At 34.0% G+C, this 18,139-nt stretch overlaps 1 protein-coding gene across 1 annotated transcript in view; it reads left to right on the top strand.

Moving 5' to 3' along the window:
• The first annotated feature begins 2,161 nt into the window (after positions 1 to 2,161).
• The window catches only part of TTLL7 (tubulin tyrosine ligase like 7), a 72,924-nt gene continuing 56,946 nt past the window's right edge, over positions 2,162 to 18,139 (top strand). Inside the window, exons 1-7 of the mRNA XM_069478120.1 lie at positions 2,162 to 2,212; positions 2,413 to 2,544; positions 4,444 to 4,565; positions 5,357 to 5,424; positions 11,089 to 11,247; positions 13,240 to 13,456; positions 17,855 to 18,019. Coding sequence (XP_069334221.1) covers positions 2,188 to 2,212; positions 2,413 to 2,544; positions 4,444 to 4,565; positions 5,357 to 5,424; positions 11,089 to 11,247; positions 13,240 to 13,456; positions 17,855 to 18,019 — 888 coding nt within the window. The 5' untranslated portion in view covers positions 2,162 to 2,187. The remainder of the gene's footprint in view (positions 2,213 to 2,412; positions 2,545 to 4,443; positions 4,566 to 5,356; positions 5,425 to 11,088; positions 11,248 to 13,239; positions 13,457 to 17,854; positions 18,020 to 18,139) is intronic.

Genomic DNA, 18,139 nt, shown 5'->3' with positions numbered 1-18,139 from the left:
AAATAATTAGAATTGCCATGGTAGAATGAAGTCCCTGAGTTTGTTAAATTGGTTTTACCAAACCATAAATGGAATTAAGTAAAGCGTATATATGGATAGAATAATTTTACGAACTTTAAATTCCTGTGTGGCTGGGGGAAGGGATAAAAGTTCTTGTTTTGAACTCTATACAAATCAAAGTTGTTTGGCTCATTATTTAAGTTGGAAATTTTTTGTTTTTAGAGCCTAGAATAGTAAGGCAAACATTGTTTTCAAAGTCTTGTTGACTTTGTCACCTACTTTTAATGTAATAAGTACTCTGTTACTGTAAAGGGGACCTTTGTTTACTCCAGTAACAAGATGTTGGATGAGAACTTGTAAACTAAACAGTTACCTCCCTGAAATATCAGAAAGCCTCCAGAAAGAAGTTGAACTAAATTTTAGGCTACTCCTGTTTTTTTATTCTGGGAAGTAATCTAGTCTGTTTCCAGTTTGGTATTCGGAGCTGACATCAGTTTAGACATATCTTGCAGTACTACTGCAATAGGGTTGCAAACTTCTCATTTGTCTATATAGTGTGTTAGTATGGTGGCTGAAAATTGTGGATCTCAATGAATAGAATAGATAATCAGATAGAATTAGGTTTAAAGTCTAGGTTTTCTAAGCTGTGTTACCTTGACTAATTTCATTTAACTAGCCTTAACTTCTATATCTGAAAAAACAGGGAGAAGTGTTACCTAAGTTCAAGGTTTGTTAATGAGATAAAAATTTTAAATGCTTAACACAGTGCATATCCTCAACTGGTCTGTAATAAATAATATTTCCCTAGTTTTAATATTGAATTATACTAGGAAATTATTGTATTAAAATACCTGAGAATAAAGCTCTAAATTTTTAAAAATAATGAGACATTATGAATAATGAATATTTGGTTTAATTTATATGAGTCACATTTTATGTGACTGAATTTCTGAATATTTCTGAATTTCTGGTAAACCTTCTAATAATTTCTGGATAAAGGTATTGATATCATACCTTTGTTTATCATAATAAGCTTTATAATTTTTTATTGTGTTTAGAGACATTTCATAAAAACTCCAAGATTCTTACAATATGAAGAAGAAATTAGAAAGTTGATAGTATAGACTGGGTAATATTAGGGCATAAATGCCTAGGTTCATATATATAAAGTTAAAATGTAAACAAAATATACTATAGGCCATGTTGAGATGTAGCCAAATCAAATTAGTTCCTTCATTATTGCATTCCTTTGTATGTCCAAATAAGATCATCACAGTAATGACCCTTTCCTTTTTCTGTCCTTCAATATCATTCTGATTTTTTAAAGTAGACCACACTTCAAATGTGGTCTACTTTAGGAAGTCGGTCTCCCTACACCCTTAAAAAGGAATCACTTTTCTGCAGTCTGTCTACATGCACCATCTACCTTGGCACTTATTTTCCTGTCTCATATTAAAAGCAAGGCTGTAGTTATGTTTCAGGCATTGGGGTGAAGACTGTATGAGTGCTGGGTTAAGAGAATCTGGCTCTGACACCAGAAGGAGCTTTATTTTAATCTCTACCTTGAAACTTACTTTCTTTGTAAAGATATACAAAAATTATTTGACCTTTCTGAGCTCAATTTACTTATCTGTAAGATTGGAATAAAAGTGTCTATATTACAGGTTTGTTGAAAGATTAAGTGAAATAATATAAATGCCTTGGATAGTAAAGTGTTCAATAAATGGTAGTGAATATTGTTATTGTTCATGTATGGCATGTTATTTATTCCATGTAAATATTACACATGACTTAATAAAACTTCCTCTACTAGACTATGCATTCTTTCAGGACAGGAAACCATCCCTTGGCATTTTGCATAAGGTTTAATAAATTGCTTAACAAATATTTGTTGATTTGAACGCATTAACTTTCACTTTTACTTGACTTTTAAAAAGAATAGTATTGGCATGTATCAAAAAATGCTATAAAAGTTGTTTTCTAAATGACTTTGTTTAAAAAATTCCTGCAGGTACTTTCTAATCTCATAACTTCAGTGTCCTGAAATCTGAGGATTCCACCAAGATAATATGATCGGAACTTTCAGTGATTTGGGGCCATATCCTACTTAGACTAATGTGGGATTTCCAGATTTCCTGAGAGCTTGGTACATCTGCACACACTGCTTGCTAACCGGCACAGGCAATAATGCCATCTCTGCCTCAAGAAGGAGGTAAGCAGATAGATCATGTCACAAAATATGGATGTGTTATACATCATTATATTAATGTTTTAAAGTATTAAAAATTAATTGGGGACCTTTAAAGTACCAGAATTTATAATTTACCTTGTGGTGGGGGGGCATTTGTGTTCTGTGGTATGGATTTTTTTGTTATTTCAGTGATATCTGGTTGTTTTACATTTCTTTAAAAGTTATTCAGGGACCCTCTCCCCTGGATCTGAATACACAATTACCTTATCAAAGCACAATGAAAAGGAAAGTCAGAAAGAAGAAAAAGAAGGGAACCATTACAGCAAATGTTGCTGGGACAAAGTTTGAAATTGGTAGGTTTCCTTGGAATCATGGGATTTTCATAATTGTTGGAAAAACTGGTTTGGTATTGAAAACAATGTAGAAATTCAGAGAGATAAGTATCTTTTATGTAACAGATTTTTAAATGCCTTCTATAAAATTTCTGACATGTTAGAGGAGTTCCTTTTCTATGCTGTGGAGGATGATATCCTTAAAAAGATACCAACTGATTTATAAAATTTCAGTTAAAACAAAAATGCAATTAAATAACTTAGCTAAAAGGACAGTTTAGTACTCAACATTGTGTTTTTCTTTGAAGTTTAACTTTGTCAGCTCTCCGAGCTTTGAATTTCATGATAAAAGAAGTTTATATGTGATTGACCTTACAAATTTGATTTTGTGAATGTAAAGAAAAATGAATCTTTTCCAATATTCTTATATAACCCAAATGTTCCTGGCCTTACAGGTTTGTGTATATAACCAATAGCCAAATTTAAGTAGTTCATTACATTTCTTCCCCCTGTAACTGCCAGGAGTTCTACTTATCTCATCAAAGTCCTCCAGCTATTTCTGAGCGAGGCCCCAGACAACATTTCTCATATACTCAGGAACAGGTGTGCTCCTAACCTGCTGTTCTGAATTTATTTTTGTTTTCTGCTTGTGAGCCAGTTAAAGGGGTTTCCCAGGCTGTGTTGCCATTGTCCTTGCCCTGCATTTGAGTTCTAGGTGGCACAGCAACTGCTGAGTACTCAGGATGCCAAAGCTGCATGGTGGTCTGTGAAAGATGAGAGAGGGGTGGCCCTTTTCCCAACTCTTGTGTTTGTACATTGTCACCTGCGACTTCAGTATAACTCCACGTTTTACCAAGCTTCTCATGAAAACAGCAACTTCAACCCAACAATCTTCTCCCTCACCCCATCCACCCCCAATCACTAGCCTCTTCTTTCATGCCTGTATTCCAGACACTATTTCATTAAAAGTCCTTTCTTTCTCCTCAGCCAAAAAAATAATCAAAAGCATCTAGGACTTGAGACCAACAGATGTCTGGCTGTCAGTTTTATACTTGAACTAAATCATTCAGACAGTTGATGCCATTTCTCCTCATATGGAGGGTACTAGTAAAAAGAAAACACTTAAAAACAAAACATTTAAGCACTGCTATATAGATAACACCGTTCTTTTAAGGCTCAGAATTCTGTTGGAAGCCAAAAATTTTCCTAAGTATTTTCCTTAATTCTAAACTTGAAATTCGATGGAAGAAAAATGTCGGTATTTTAATGGTGAGATCTAGATCAGAGAGGAACATATAAATAGTTTATACTAAAAAGGAAGCTTTTCTTTGAGCATAAACACTTTCAGTAGTATTAGAGGGTTGGGAGCACAGGAAGGCCAACATCTGAATCTCTCCTGTGAATTCTGCTTCATTATTTCATGTCCTGAGTAAACATAGATGAGTTGGTTTTAAGAGCTAAAAATAACTTCAACTAGGGAGGTGGAAAGTATAGGATAGGTCTGATGACCAGGGAATATTTTTACCTTTGCTGTTTTGTGCCTAGCCCAAGGTCACAAAAAAATCTATAAAAGTACATTTTCCTGAATAGAAGTGTTGTCTCAGCTGTTTGTGTGTTTTCATTGTGCCATAAATAAATACTAAACCCTTTGGCAGTTTTGTGTACCTGTTAAATCTGAGAGGATCAAAACTGAGGATTTTGGGTGCTACCTAAAAACAGTTCTCAGTTACTACTGAGTATGATTTGGCCCTAGATAAAACTGTTGTAACAAAATATAATAAAAGGTTATGCTGCAACTAATGGATATTTTCAAATAAAGAAGTGTGAACTAAAATTTATATATACATATTTAAATGTTTTCACAATGAATATATTTCAGGAGTATTTTAATTCTTATTTAACTTAACTGTTTACTTGCAGTTCGTTTAGTAATAGATGAAATGGGATTTATGAAAACTCCAGATGAGGATGAAACAAGTAACCTTATATGGTATGATTCTGCTGTCCAGCAGGAGAAAATTGCAGAGCTGCAAAATTACCAGGTGGGAAATTAATCATGGCCAATTATTGGTCTGAGGAAATTCTATCTCACCCAAATATCATTTTTTGTTGCTATCTAGTTGTATTAACTCTTTGTATGAAGGCTGTATCCTTTTCAAATGTAACTTTTGACATCTTTCTATCTTTAAGGAAGAACTGATAGAAAAAACTTCTTTGTAAAGTGGTGCTTTGTGTTACACTTAAATGTGGACTAGATTGCATAGGGAGATTAGGATGTGGAGATACCTTGTAATGTCAGCTATATTCTTTTATTCATTCTTTTATTTTTAAAACATAATACAAACTTATATTCAGAAGAAAACAGACATCAAACTAAAAAGCCAAATATAAGGAATTTTAGAGAATTGACAATTTATATAAACCTTCATTTATCAGTAGAAGGTAATAAAAAATTGACCCTAAGGAACAAATATTATAAGTCCATTTTTTCACCAATGCCTATGTGTATATATGTATGAATATAGTAAATCTAGAAAACCAAAAGTAATTTGCATATTGAACTATCACTTAACACAGAATATGATAACTTTACCATCTATGTAAATACTCTTTTTTGACTTCTTTAAACTTTTGCAATTTTATTCTCTGATTATTGTAGATTCCTTAATTCCACAAATTCATTGTAGGTCATTTAATTTTAAATATTTTACATTAATAATTGTCAGTTTATTAAAACATAAAACTCAAAGGATGGATATAACTGTATTATAGTATAAATGAATATATTCATTAAGTCAATGAGAATATTAATATTTACCTTTTTATTTTCCAGAGGATCAACCATTTTCCAGGAATGGGGGAGATCTGTAGGAAGGATTTCTTAGCAAGAAATATGACCAAGTAATCTTCATTTTCTTGTAATAGAGAAGACCTATTCAAAGTTTACACTATGGATATTATAGTGCCATCTTCCACAGATTACATTGATTTGAAATGATATTTAGATGAAAGAGATAAAATTTTAGAGCTAGGTCTTATAAGTTCCCTGGTTCTAGTCTTTCACTTTGCATAGGAGGTAAATAAGGATCAGAAAAATGAATATCTTGCACAAAGTCAGCCAAATAGTCAGGCAGAGTTGGACCAGAATCCCAGTCTCCAAAATCTCAGGACTTTTTGCTACAACTTACTGTCTTGTCGATAATGGAAGTTTTTCTTTTCAGTGTAAGAGGTAATCTGTATGTGGCATTCAATAGATACTTGCTTATTTTCAGTTAAACCTTGCAGGAACTAATTTGTTGCATTATGTGCTCTGTGTGTGTGTGTGGGTGTGGGTGTGGGTGGTAGGGGGTGGGGGGTTATTGAGCATTCAGTATGTGTCAGGCACTGTACTAGATGCACACATATATCTATAGACATATGTGTATGTGCTCACCCAAGGATATACATGCACATATATTCATCTTTGTGACCAGTATTTAAAGTAAAAATCTACTTTCAAAGGAAAACTGTTAACAGGTACCCAAGTGTTTTACCAAATAAACTGCAGAATTTGTATGCAGTTTATATTTCTATTGTCTAGGGTTTTTTATTTTTTATTTTTTGTCCTTTTTGTCTTTTTTTAGTTTACGAGAGTTGAATGATAAACTGAGAGAATTTTTTAAAAAGAGGACTCTTCACAGAAAAAGTTTAGTAAACTTGTGTGCATAATTAAGGAAATATTATTATAGTATGTTTGCATGTGAAAGTTTACATTAGGTCATTAAATATGAAATGTCCGATTTCCAATCAAAAGTTTAGTTTATTATATCTCAAACAAGAGGTAGTACAATTAATCAAAGTATGTGCCTAAACTGTCAACACAGTTTTGCCATCTTAAGGGTAGCCTGTTTATGCCAGCAGTGAAGAAGCTTGGAGAGTGAGTGCCGATGAAATTGCAAAAGGCGTTTTCTTTTTTTTTTTTTTTTTTTTTTTGAGACAGAGTCTCACTTTGTTGCCCAGGCTAGAGTGAGTGCCATGGCGTCAGCCTAGCTCACAGCAACCTCAAACTCCTGAGCTCAAGGGATCCTCCTGTCTCAGCCTCCTGAGTAGTTGGGACTACAGGCATGCACCACCATGCCCGGCTAATTTTTTCTATATATATTTTTAGCTGTCCATATAATTTCTTTCTATTTTTAGTAGAGATGGGGTCTCGCTCTTGCTCAGGCTGGTCTCGAACTCCTGAGCCCAAACGATCCGCCCACCTCGGCCTCCCAGAGTGCTAGGATTACAGGCATGAGCCACCGCGCCCGGCCTGCAAAAGGCGTTTTCACAATTTGTTGAGAATTGAATATTTTTCTTTGCAAGAAGTGGTCCAAAGCCTGGAAGAAGTGGTAGTCAGTTTTTGCAAGGTTTGGTGAATACAGTGGATGACAGAGAGTTTCCAGGTCCAGCCTCTGTACTTTGAGCAGCACTTTTTTGTGACATGTGGTCTTGCGAACGGATTGGCCTGTCTTTATATTGACCACTCTCAGTTGCTTAATCGTAAGCATCCTCATCATTTCATCCAGTTGGTTGCAATAGACATCCGCTGTAATACTTAGACCAGGTTTCATGAAGCCGTAGTGAATAGTACCAGCACTGGACCGCCAAATAGACACCATTAGCTTTTTTTGATGAATATTTGGTTTTGGACTGTGTTTTGGCACTTCATCTTTATCTAACCATTGTGCTGTGAATGCTTGTAATTGTCAAAAAGAATCTGTTTTTCATCACATGTTATAATATGGTACAGAAATCGTTCACCTTTATGTCGTGATAGCAAAGAAAGGCAAGCTTTGAGACGATTTCTCTTCTGATGCTTGTTTAATTCATATGGTACCCATCTGTCCAGCTTCTTCACCTTGCCAATTTGTTTCAAATAGTCCAATATTGTTGAAATAGTAATGTCAAACCTTGCTGCTAATTCATGTGTATGTTGAGATGGATTAGCTTCCACTACAGCTTTCAGCTCATCATTATCCACCTTGGTCTCAGGTCACCCACACGGCTCACTTTCAAAATTAAAATCACCAGAATGGACCTTCTCAAACCATTGGCATGCTGTGTGTTCATTAACTACATCCTCCCCAAACACTTTGATGATATTTCGAGCTGTCTGCACTGCATTGGTTCCATGATGGAACTCATATTCAAAAATAACATGAATTTTTGACTTATCCATAGTTTTACAAAAATTGCTCTAAAAAATGTGAAAGATAATCACAAGCCAAAATTTGCATTTGAAAGACTGAGGATGTACCTTCACAATAGGGGAAAAATCCCAGAAGTGTCAAAGTGAAATATCAGAGATATCAACTGTCAAACTTAGTACTTAAGGAAATCAGATATTTCATACTTAATGACCTAATAATTATGCATCTATTCATTTAACAAATATGTTTTGCATGTCTACTCTGTGTCCTAAGAGACTGCTGATTTTTAAGTAAACAAGGTAAATAATACCTAGTCCCTGCCTAGAACTCACATTTTAGTGAAGAACTCACATTTAGTGACTAATACACACAGTATAGTTTGATGATGCCACATTTGAGGTAGGGTCAATGTATGGTGGCGACAAAGATGGTGGAAGAGATCATTTTGGGGAGGTCATGGAAGGCTTTCTAGAAAAGTTAAAATACTAGATAGATATTGAAAGTGTACAGGAGTTCCCCCTTTGAGAAGAAGATAAGGAGATTGTAGGCAGAGACAACAATGGGAGAAAATATATGGCGGTTTGAATCAATATGATGTCTTTGAAGACCTATAAGCATTTTCTATGGTTTATATATGCTGTTGGGAGGCTCAACCTGAGACGATGCTGAAGATGTATATGCAAAGGCCAGGCCTTGTTATATTTTATTTCATCATTCATCTCTTTACTCAACAAGCATTTTGTTTATCCTGAGAGAAATGAGGAGTTATTGAATGGGTTTAAGCAGAGAAATGATATGTTTTAGAAAATTATAGTGACACCATGGATAATGTATTCAATGAAGCTAGGACTAGAGAAAAAGAGCCCTGTGAGGAGTTGATTGTCAACATCTGGGTAAGAAATAATGAGCAGCTAATAAACCAAAAGAATGATAGTGGGAATGGGGAAGAGAGACTAACTCTGAAGGCTGCTAAGGAGACAGAATTGATAAGACTTGAAAACTACTTTGATGTGAGACTTGAAGGTTGGGAGGGCAGAAGTTTCTAAGATGACTCTTAGGTTTCTGGCTTAGGATGTTATGTAGGTAGTATGACTTATTAACAGAGGGATTCCAAGGAGAAGAATGGATGCCAGAGGAAAGGGAATTACCACCGTGAAGTTTTGGACATGTGTTTCATTTGCCATTTGACATTTATTTATTGTCTACTATATACCAGGCATGGCACTGGGCTCTGGGCACGAGTTGATGAAAAGTGACCTATGGTTCTTAAAACACTTGATTGCAACTATGATAAGTGCTATGAAGTAGAAGCACATACTTCCAACCCGGTGTTTAGTAAAGGAATTCTGACTTAGTTAGGAAGGTATGGGAGAGAGTTGCCCTGAGAAAGTGATGTGGAAACTGAAATATTTATGATAAGTAGGAGTTTACTGGTGAAGATGGTAGGTAAGAGCCATCTAGGCAGGAAGAATAGCATGAGCTGATGTTACGTGGTGAGAGAAAGTATGAATAGTCAAGATACTGAAATAATGCCAACCCTAGCTGGAGCATGGAAAGATGGATAGGGAACAGGAGAGAGATTAGCTGAAGGGTGATGTTCAGAATTATGGTCTTTACCTTAAGTGCCATTGGGGAGTTGGGGGTGAAGAGACTGGGGATGGTGGTAATATGACCAGATTTGGTTGGGAGATGTAAGAGGGAAAAAGGTAGACCCATTAGCAGGCCATGCAAATAGGCAATTTCTCATTTTATAGAGTTCTTGGAATTCTCCTTAAGGAAAAAAATAGTTTTCTATTATATAAAAAGTTATGATCTAGTAATATAAAAATAGAGCTAACTAAATTACTTATTTAATATAAATTATCAAATCCAGGACAGAGCCAAGAGCAGAAACAATCTCAGATTCCCAAATTCCTAAGTAAAAACTCATGTCTCTTTTGATTTGTGATAGATTACCCAAATGGAGTAAGGTATTTCACTTCAATATGTGTGTGCTTGGATTTTTTTCAAACATATATGTGAAAGTACAGTACCATTCATAAATACCAAATGGTTAGTTTTAAAATACATTGTTCTAATAAAAACTTTAACTTGATCTAATGTCATGTCATTACTAAATATATTATACATTTAAAAGTGTTGGAAACAAAAGCAAGGACATTAGCACTGTTACTGTGCTTCTTTCAGATTTTTTTTTTTTGGTGTATATAATTTTCAAAACAGTCAATATTAGTCTATTTTGTACTGTGATTATTTAGTTTGTTGGCTTAATTTGGATTACAGTTGGTAATCATTTTCCTTCTCATGGTGGTAACATAATTTTTTCACAGGATTCTCTTGAAAGAACACTTGAAATATGATATTATATGAGCCTCCAGTTGTGAAAGTCAAGTGATTGAGACACCCTAGTCTTAGAATTTAGGTCTTACTTCTGTGCATACTCTATACTATGGTTCCATTTTAATTTTTGCCAATATCATTTGGAAACTATCTGCTCATCTATAAAACACTTGCATTAATTTAGAAAAAAGTCTTCTTATGAAATAATCAGATTTTTAAAATAGATAATATTTAAAATCTTTCTCATAATTTCTTCATTGTTATTGGAAATTGATACATACAAAATGTTTAACATTTGGGTTTAAACAAAAGTAAACATTTTATACCTAATATTGTCCCTAAATTGTATATAAAATAGACAGCCTAATTTGTAGCAAATACAAAAATATCAAAACATACATTGTACCTATAAAACCACATGTATAGGTAGTTCATATAAACAAAACCCCTGTTGACTCAGAGGCTTTCACAAGGTTTTCTCAGAAAAATAAACTCTAAAAAAGAGTAGTGTAAAAGGCAATCAAAAACTGCTTCCTATGGGTGACTCAGAGGACTCAAAATCATTTTTAAAGAAGCTGTACATATGTCATTTGGCCTTAAACAATTGCGCACTTCCTACCCCTATCCCTCAGGCAGAGTTAATGACTCCTTCTACATGTTACCTTGCCTTACATGCCCTTAGTGTACCTATCAGATTGTTTTGTAATTAATAGCTATCTGTAAATTCCTTGGGGGTAGAGACCATACTAATTTATCTTAATATCCCCAGTGTCTAGCATGCAGTGTATACTCAAATAAATGTTTCATGTACTATTATGTAAATTAACACATATTAAGGCAGAGATTTTTGTCTATTTTTTTCCATTGATGTATCCCAGTGTCATAGTGTCTAGCAAATAGGCACTTAATAGACATTTGTTGAATGAGTGAATAAATGAATGAATTCATGAAAAAATGGAGGGAATTTAAATCTTTGTCATAAATATCAGTGGCATAGAAGAAATTTATAAAAGTTTGAATAAAAATTATTTTTCATATTGTCTCTAATTTACAGAATGATCAAGTCCCGGCCTCTGGATTATACCTTTGTTCCTCGAACATGGATCTTTCCTGCTGAATATACCCAATTCCAGAACTATGTGAAAGAACTGAAGAAAAAACGGAAGCAAAAAACTTTTATAGTAAAACCAGCTAATGGTGCAATGGGTCATGGGTAGGTTTATTTTTATCTGGAATATATAAAAATTAAAATTAAAAATTCTGGTGGAAAAGAATGAATATGAGTAATTAATTACTCATGGTTGAGTACCAATATGAAAAAATAATAAAATAGGTTTCTAACTATTGCTTTTTTGGAACTAAATACTTACTGAGCCCAATCCTTTTTACCTGTCCCACAGGCTTCAGTAATTCAACTTAAAAATTAAATCAACAGTTTGTCAGACTTTAATAGGAGAAACCAAAATAGAGGGCAAAAAAAGCCCCACACTGTTTTCTAATTTTTTCTTAAATATAAAACTCACATTTATAATAATTTTGATAAGTTTGGAGAGTAAAATCAGCTGCTGCAATAGAGCTAAAATTGACTTGGAGAAAGAAATGGAAAGGGAGTTACTCTTTTCATAACTGGAAATCTTACAGTGAAATATATATCTTCTTTGCTTGATAAGTAAGTTTTTTCTTTATGTAGCCATGGTAATTGGATTGAAAATGAGTAGAACACATTTTAAGCCAAAGTGCCAAGAACTAGACTTGTTAACTGAGAATAGAATGTGCAACTTAATATTCTTGTTGCCTTTTGCTTACTTATGTTTAGTTTTCTGCAATGTACTTTTTCAAAGAAAATGTAGCTGAGGCTGCTTTTAATAAAATACACTTGAGTCATTTTAATTTTTTAATTTAAAATGCTACAGGAAAGAAGGATATTTGGATATGTAACTACCAGGTAAATTATTGTTCAAAAATTTTTAAATAGTCGATTATCTAGTAAGCCCAGTATCTGGGCTTCCTCAGGGACAGTTTCTTTTAATTGATAATTTCCCTGTATATAGGCCATACTTTCTTTTCTTTTTCTTTCTTTCTTTTTTTTTTTTTTGCATACCTGATATATTTTTTTTGAAATCTGGACATGTTGAGTATTATATTGTAGCAACTCTGGAAATCAGACTCTCCCCTTCTACATGGTTTGTTGTTGCTGCTCATTGTAGTAGTTATTTGTTTAGTAACCCTTCTGAACTAAGTTTTTAAAGTCTGTATTCTTTATTGTGTATGGCCACAGAAGTTCTTGTTCTGCTAGCTCAGTGGTCAGCTAGAAAGTGAACAGAGATTTCCTTAAACACTTGTAATCAAACAAACAAACAAATAACAACAAAATCTTCCAGTCTTTGCAGATGGGCTGTGTGTGTTTGTTAGGGGCATGCCTTCAACACTCAGACAGGCAATTTACAACTCTGCCTCAGCCTTTACTTCCTGCTTATGCAGAGTCTGATGGTTAGCCAGAGGTGAGAGTTTAGGACCTTACCAGATCTTTCTTGAACATGCACCTAGGTCTGGGCATACACATGGTCTTCTGGATTACCAGGAATATGTCAGAGCTTTTCAAAGTCCTAAAGATTCTTATTCCCCAGCCTTTCTTCCTAATCTTTTTAATTAGTCTGTTATTTGCCCCAACTGTTTCCTGGGCCTAAACACTAGGGACTAATACATATGCCTTTAAATGTTTCCAGCAATTGTCCCTCAAGGTAGCTTCCTCATCACTGGTAGAGTTCCAATTTAGACAGGATAAAAGCAAGCTCTTTGCGATCCTCCAGGGAGCCACTAGAAAAGTCAAAACAAACAAACACAAAAATAAAGTCTATTCTGCCCCCTCCAAGATTGCTACATGTACTGAGAATGCAGGCTGTTGTTCAAGGCCACCTGCTGAGATGGGAGTGGGTGATGGGACTAGATTAAGTTATAATACTACAAAGCTCTTTGACACACATTGAACTGTTTTTTCTTAGTTAAGTGTTCTCTGGTTGTTGCGAACCTTTGCTTAGTTCCTGGGATTCCAAAAAGTTGATTCTGAAATTATTTTGCTCTTCATTGCTTTTGTGGAGGGACAGGCTTTTGGGGTTCCTCTACTCCAATTATTTTCCTCTTGAGTATAACTTTTTAAATATCTTGCCTCCATATAAAATTATTCTTCTTATTTTTTTAACCTTAGGATTTCTTTGATAAGAAATGGCGACAAACTTCCATCTCAGGATCATTTGATTGTTCAAGAATATATCGAAAAGCCTTTCCTCATGGAAGGTTACAAGTTTGATTTACGAATTTATATTCTGGTAACATCATGTGATCCATTAAAAATATTTCTCTACCATGATGGACTTGTACGAATGGGAACAGAGAAGTACATTCCACCTAATGAGTCCAATTTGGTAAGTCATGTGAAAGAATTTAAGTTTTCATTCATTTGTTCAACATGTACTTTTCGAAGCACCCATTATGCATAAAGATTGCATGAATCAAAATTCTTTTTCTCAGGTTTTCATGGTCTAGAAGAATCACATGTATAAATAAAACTGCTTTTAATTTATGGGCAGCTTTGTGAAAATTAGAAAAAAGTGTGTCTTCTCTAAGCTGGCTAATTAGGAAAAGGTACCCCCTCTAGATGCTGTGAGCACAAGGCTGGATTTCAGAACACACATCTGTCTACAGTGGCACTGTATAGAAATGACTATAAGATAAATAATAATACTCAATTGAGAAATACATATAAAATGTTCTGGATCTGAGTATTGGGACAATTTGTGTTCAGCTCCTCATGGAGAAAGTGGCATTTGAGCAGGCTTTGTGTAAAAGGTGGAGTGTAAACATGCAGAATGTGAGAGAAGGTATATGAAACAGAAAAAGCAAAAGTTATGAGTAAGTAGAATAATTAATTTCTGTTGGAATGAAAGAGAATTAAGGTTGTAACTTTACATTAACTAAATGTAAAGTTAAAACATAAATTAGCAGTCTCAATGTGCATTTTAAAGTCTACTAAATGGAGCTTTTTACAGATATTTTTCCGTTAGGTTTCCTTTGTGCAGCCATAGCTATTCATGAAAGTTATAACTGTAATTTATCATGAAATCATATCTGTAATTTATAATTTATGAAAGTCAAACTATAATTTATTATGCACACTTAAAATTTAGTTAATCTCTAACCCTATTTTTGAATCTACTGATTATAGTAAAAATTAAAATTAATTATTGTTTCCCAATATGTCAAAGGCTGGGTTATTGTTTTCCCTTAATATTATGTACAAAATTAACTCTATAAGAGTGGTCATATTTTCAAAATTAAATAATAGCTGATCATAATTGTTCCTGTGTTCAATAAACTGAGAAGTGTTATAAAGTTAGCAAAGGAAGAATAAGGGGAACTGTCAAATTTTTCATAGGAAAGGAAATTAAGAGAAAGAAACATCTCATTTAAAGGTCATAAGGGTAAAGGTCATAAGGTGTAGATGTAGCCAATCACCAAGTAATGTTTGAACTCTACTACGTTTTAGGCATTGTGCTGGTTTTGGAAAAACAGTGACCAAGACAGATACAGTGCTTGACCTCACAGAAGCAAGTCTAGTGGGGAGGCAGAAAATAATATAAGCAATTATAATACCCAATGGTAAGTGTGATGGCCTAAGAAACTGAGGGTACTATGGCAGCGTTAGTAAATTGAGATCCAAATAATCGGGAGTTAGCCAGGTTGGGGTGGGGGGTAGGGTGGAGCTCCAGGCAAAAAAGAATGGCTCCGAAGTGCCATGTCTGGAGAAAGCAGACAAGTTCAGTTCGGCTAAAGACCAGACTAAGCAGGGGTGGCTGTTCAGAGATGAGGATGGAGGGTCCTAGAAGCCAGATCTTTCAAGGCTTTGTAGGCCATGTCTAGGATTTTGGAATTTAAGATGAAAGAAAACATTGAAAGGTTTTAAACAAAGGAAAAAAGGAATGAGACTTACATTTTAAAAAGTCCACCTGATCTGCCGTGTGGGGAGTCTGATATAGGAGTAGAGATGGATGGGAAAGATAAGAGTAAGGGAGACAAGAGGCTGTGTTCTAGTCTGACCACATATGAAAGAAAAAAGGATTTAAATTGAAATAATAGTAGTGGGGCTGGACTCAGACTAAGAACATGAATTTGAGATATATTTAAGATAACATGGATAACATTGGTATAATATGGTTATAGGTTGGATTTGTGGAATGAGGGAAAATGAGAGGGAAATCAAGAATAAAACTCAAATTTCTGGCTTGGACAGGGGGGTGGATAGGGCCTTACTTACTATGATAAGGGAATATAGGATCTATGAAAAGTTTTGTGGACAGCTATTGTGTTCAGTTTAAATACCTGTAGACCCTCCACATGGATTTATTCTATCGGCATTTGGGTACACAGTATAGGTTTGAAGTTCAGAAGAGAGATCTGAGCTACAGGCATGATTTGGGACTTGTCAGTTTATAGATTATAATTTAAATAATGGAATGGGTAAGAATAGATATGTAAGGCAGTAATGATCTTTTGATATTATAGTATTGGAATGGGTAAGACTTGGAAGTTCTTTAGGCGATAAAGTACTTTATTCTAATATCCTAAGTTATACAATTTGTTTAAGTCCATTGGGTTAGGAAATCATAAAGAGAGATTAGGAGAAAGGAAATGTAGCCTCTAGCTCTTACTCTGCTAAGTGCTATTGAATCACATAAGCTCCTGGCTTTGGTTTTCTCATGTATAGAAAAGGATATTTTCCTACGTAAGTGTCAATATCCCTCACATATATCTAAAACGTCATGATTAAATTCCTAGGTTGAGATATGAAAATAAAGTGAAATATAAAATTGTATGTAAAGTAAGACCACAATTATGTGAAAGATAAATTTAAGAAGAAAAGACTAGAAAAAAAATAAACCAAGTTGCTTTTGTTAGTTGCTATGGATGGCAGTGTGCTCCATATTTTTTTCCTTTTCTCTATTTCTAATTGTTAAAATAAGAAGCATGTATTTTTGAATAAGCCATGTATTTCTGTAAGAATTAAATGTTCATAAACTACATAGAGGGAGATTATATGACAGAGAATTTCAAACATTGAAATATATAATAAGCATTCGTGTTTTGCTACCAATGTAGTGGTCAGCCAATCCTTGAAAACCTTCATATTAATATATACCAATTTATTATATCGGGCCTATATGCTGAAGAACACGGTGGAGTATGGTTATATCATTTTCACCCTTGCAGGTTGCTATATGGTTCATAGCTGCCTTCACTTCTGTTTATGGCAAATTACTACCTGAAACTGAATTATTTAGAAGGGGCTCTTTGTCAAGGTAGATATGAGACTGTGAAATTTCTAGTCACACTTACAAAGATAACATTTTAAGAAAAATACAAATTTCCATTACTTACTCACTTATTCACTAGAAGAGCTAGTGTATTTATTACTACCATTATTAATTTTAAGAAATTCTTTCCAATTGTGGAGTTCTTCAAAAAAATTATTTTCTAACTGTACTTTTTTAAAGTTTCTATATTTTGGGATCTAGGAAATGTTATAGTTTGATTAATTTCCTTTTTCTTTAGATTAAGCACTTAAAATTAGGGAAGCATAAGGTTTATGCTCTTTCTTTTAAGTATCATTTAAAGCTTTTTCTGTTTCATAAGGATAGAGACTTTGTCTGTTTTGTTCATCTTTGCATCCACAGTGCCCAGCACAAATTCCTGCAGATAGTAGATGCTCCTTAAATATTGCTTAATGAGTAAAAAAATAAATTTTTAATAAGTGGTAGGCACTTGGGGTAATAAACAACGTGTAACTCAAATGATCATTTCTGTCTACTTGCTTTAAAGATTTCAATACCGTAGACCTAAGGAACTGCAGTGAAAATAAAATATGGCATGAATATAGTTATTAAGAAATGAAAATAATAATCATGTGTATGAAACGTATATTCATGCGATGCAACAATACTATCCAAAGCAATCTTTAGGATCATGAGGTAGTTAGGAATTAAAGATAGAATGTTTATGCTAGCTTGATGAAGAGTCATTAGAGGTTTATTAATTGACAACTATGAGAAGCTTTAAATTTTGGATTCTTTTTCAAGTTTATTTGAAGAAAATACTATCAACAAACATAAGATTATAAAGAGAAAAAACATAAAAGCCCCAGTATGGAGCACTATACATTTACTGTTAGTCACCTAGACATGTGTACAGTAGTACGTGGTGTACTCCCTGCTGACTCTAAGAGCACTTTGTCGTGTTAAGGAGTTAAAGGGGCCTACCAATCAGTATGGGGGTGCAGAAGTTGTTTGGTTGTCCTGCTTCTTAGTTTATTTTACTTACTTGAGCTTTCATTTTTTATTTTTCTTTGAAAAGACATAGAATGATCTCTCAAGACTCCTTTCCCCAAACGAATTTGGGTGAAAACTATAAGGGCCCCAAACATTAAAAACAAACTAACAAAAACAAACTCAGAACATTTTTCTTGCTTAGCAATATGTAGTTTCACATTTTAATTACTCTCTATGTTCTTATTAATTCGATACTTTTTATGGTAGATATATTTTGAATAATATATAAAATAACTCCGTAGAAGATTACATTCTCAATTCTTTTAAGGAAATGTGTCATTCTATTTAATTTGAATATTATCTAAATAACCATGAGATTGTCAATCTGTATAGTTTAAACTTTAAAATTGTCTTTAGTTTTTGAATGCTGTCTGTTCTGTGAAAGTTCACAGTTCTAGAATCTCATAGGTGGTAACAACTTTGGTTCTTAACTTGTTACAGACCCAGTTATACATGCATCTGACAAACTACTCTGTGAACAAGCATAATGAGCATTTTGAACGGGATGAAACTGAAAATAAAGGCAGCAAACGTTCCATCAAATGGTTTACAGAATTCCTACAAGCAAATCAACATGATGTTGCTAAGTTTTGGAGTGATATTTCAGTAAGATTATACCATTCCACAATTATAACTGTCTTTCCTCAGCATTAATTTAAAGCACCATCAAGCTTTTTAAAATAAGAACAGATTACATTAGATTGGGCAGTTAAAGAGTATTTTCAT

The sequence above is a fragment of the Eulemur rufifrons genome, chromosome 8 (genome assembly GCF_041146395.1).
Source record: "Eulemur rufifrons isolate Redbay chromosome 8, OSU_ERuf_1, whole genome shotgun sequence".
Classification (NCBI taxonomy): domain Eukaryota; kingdom Metazoa; phylum Chordata; class Mammalia; order Primates; family Lemuridae; genus Eulemur; species Eulemur rufifrons.
Note: the sequence above shows the minus strand (reverse complement) of the source record. Positions and strands in the feature narration are given on the sequence as shown.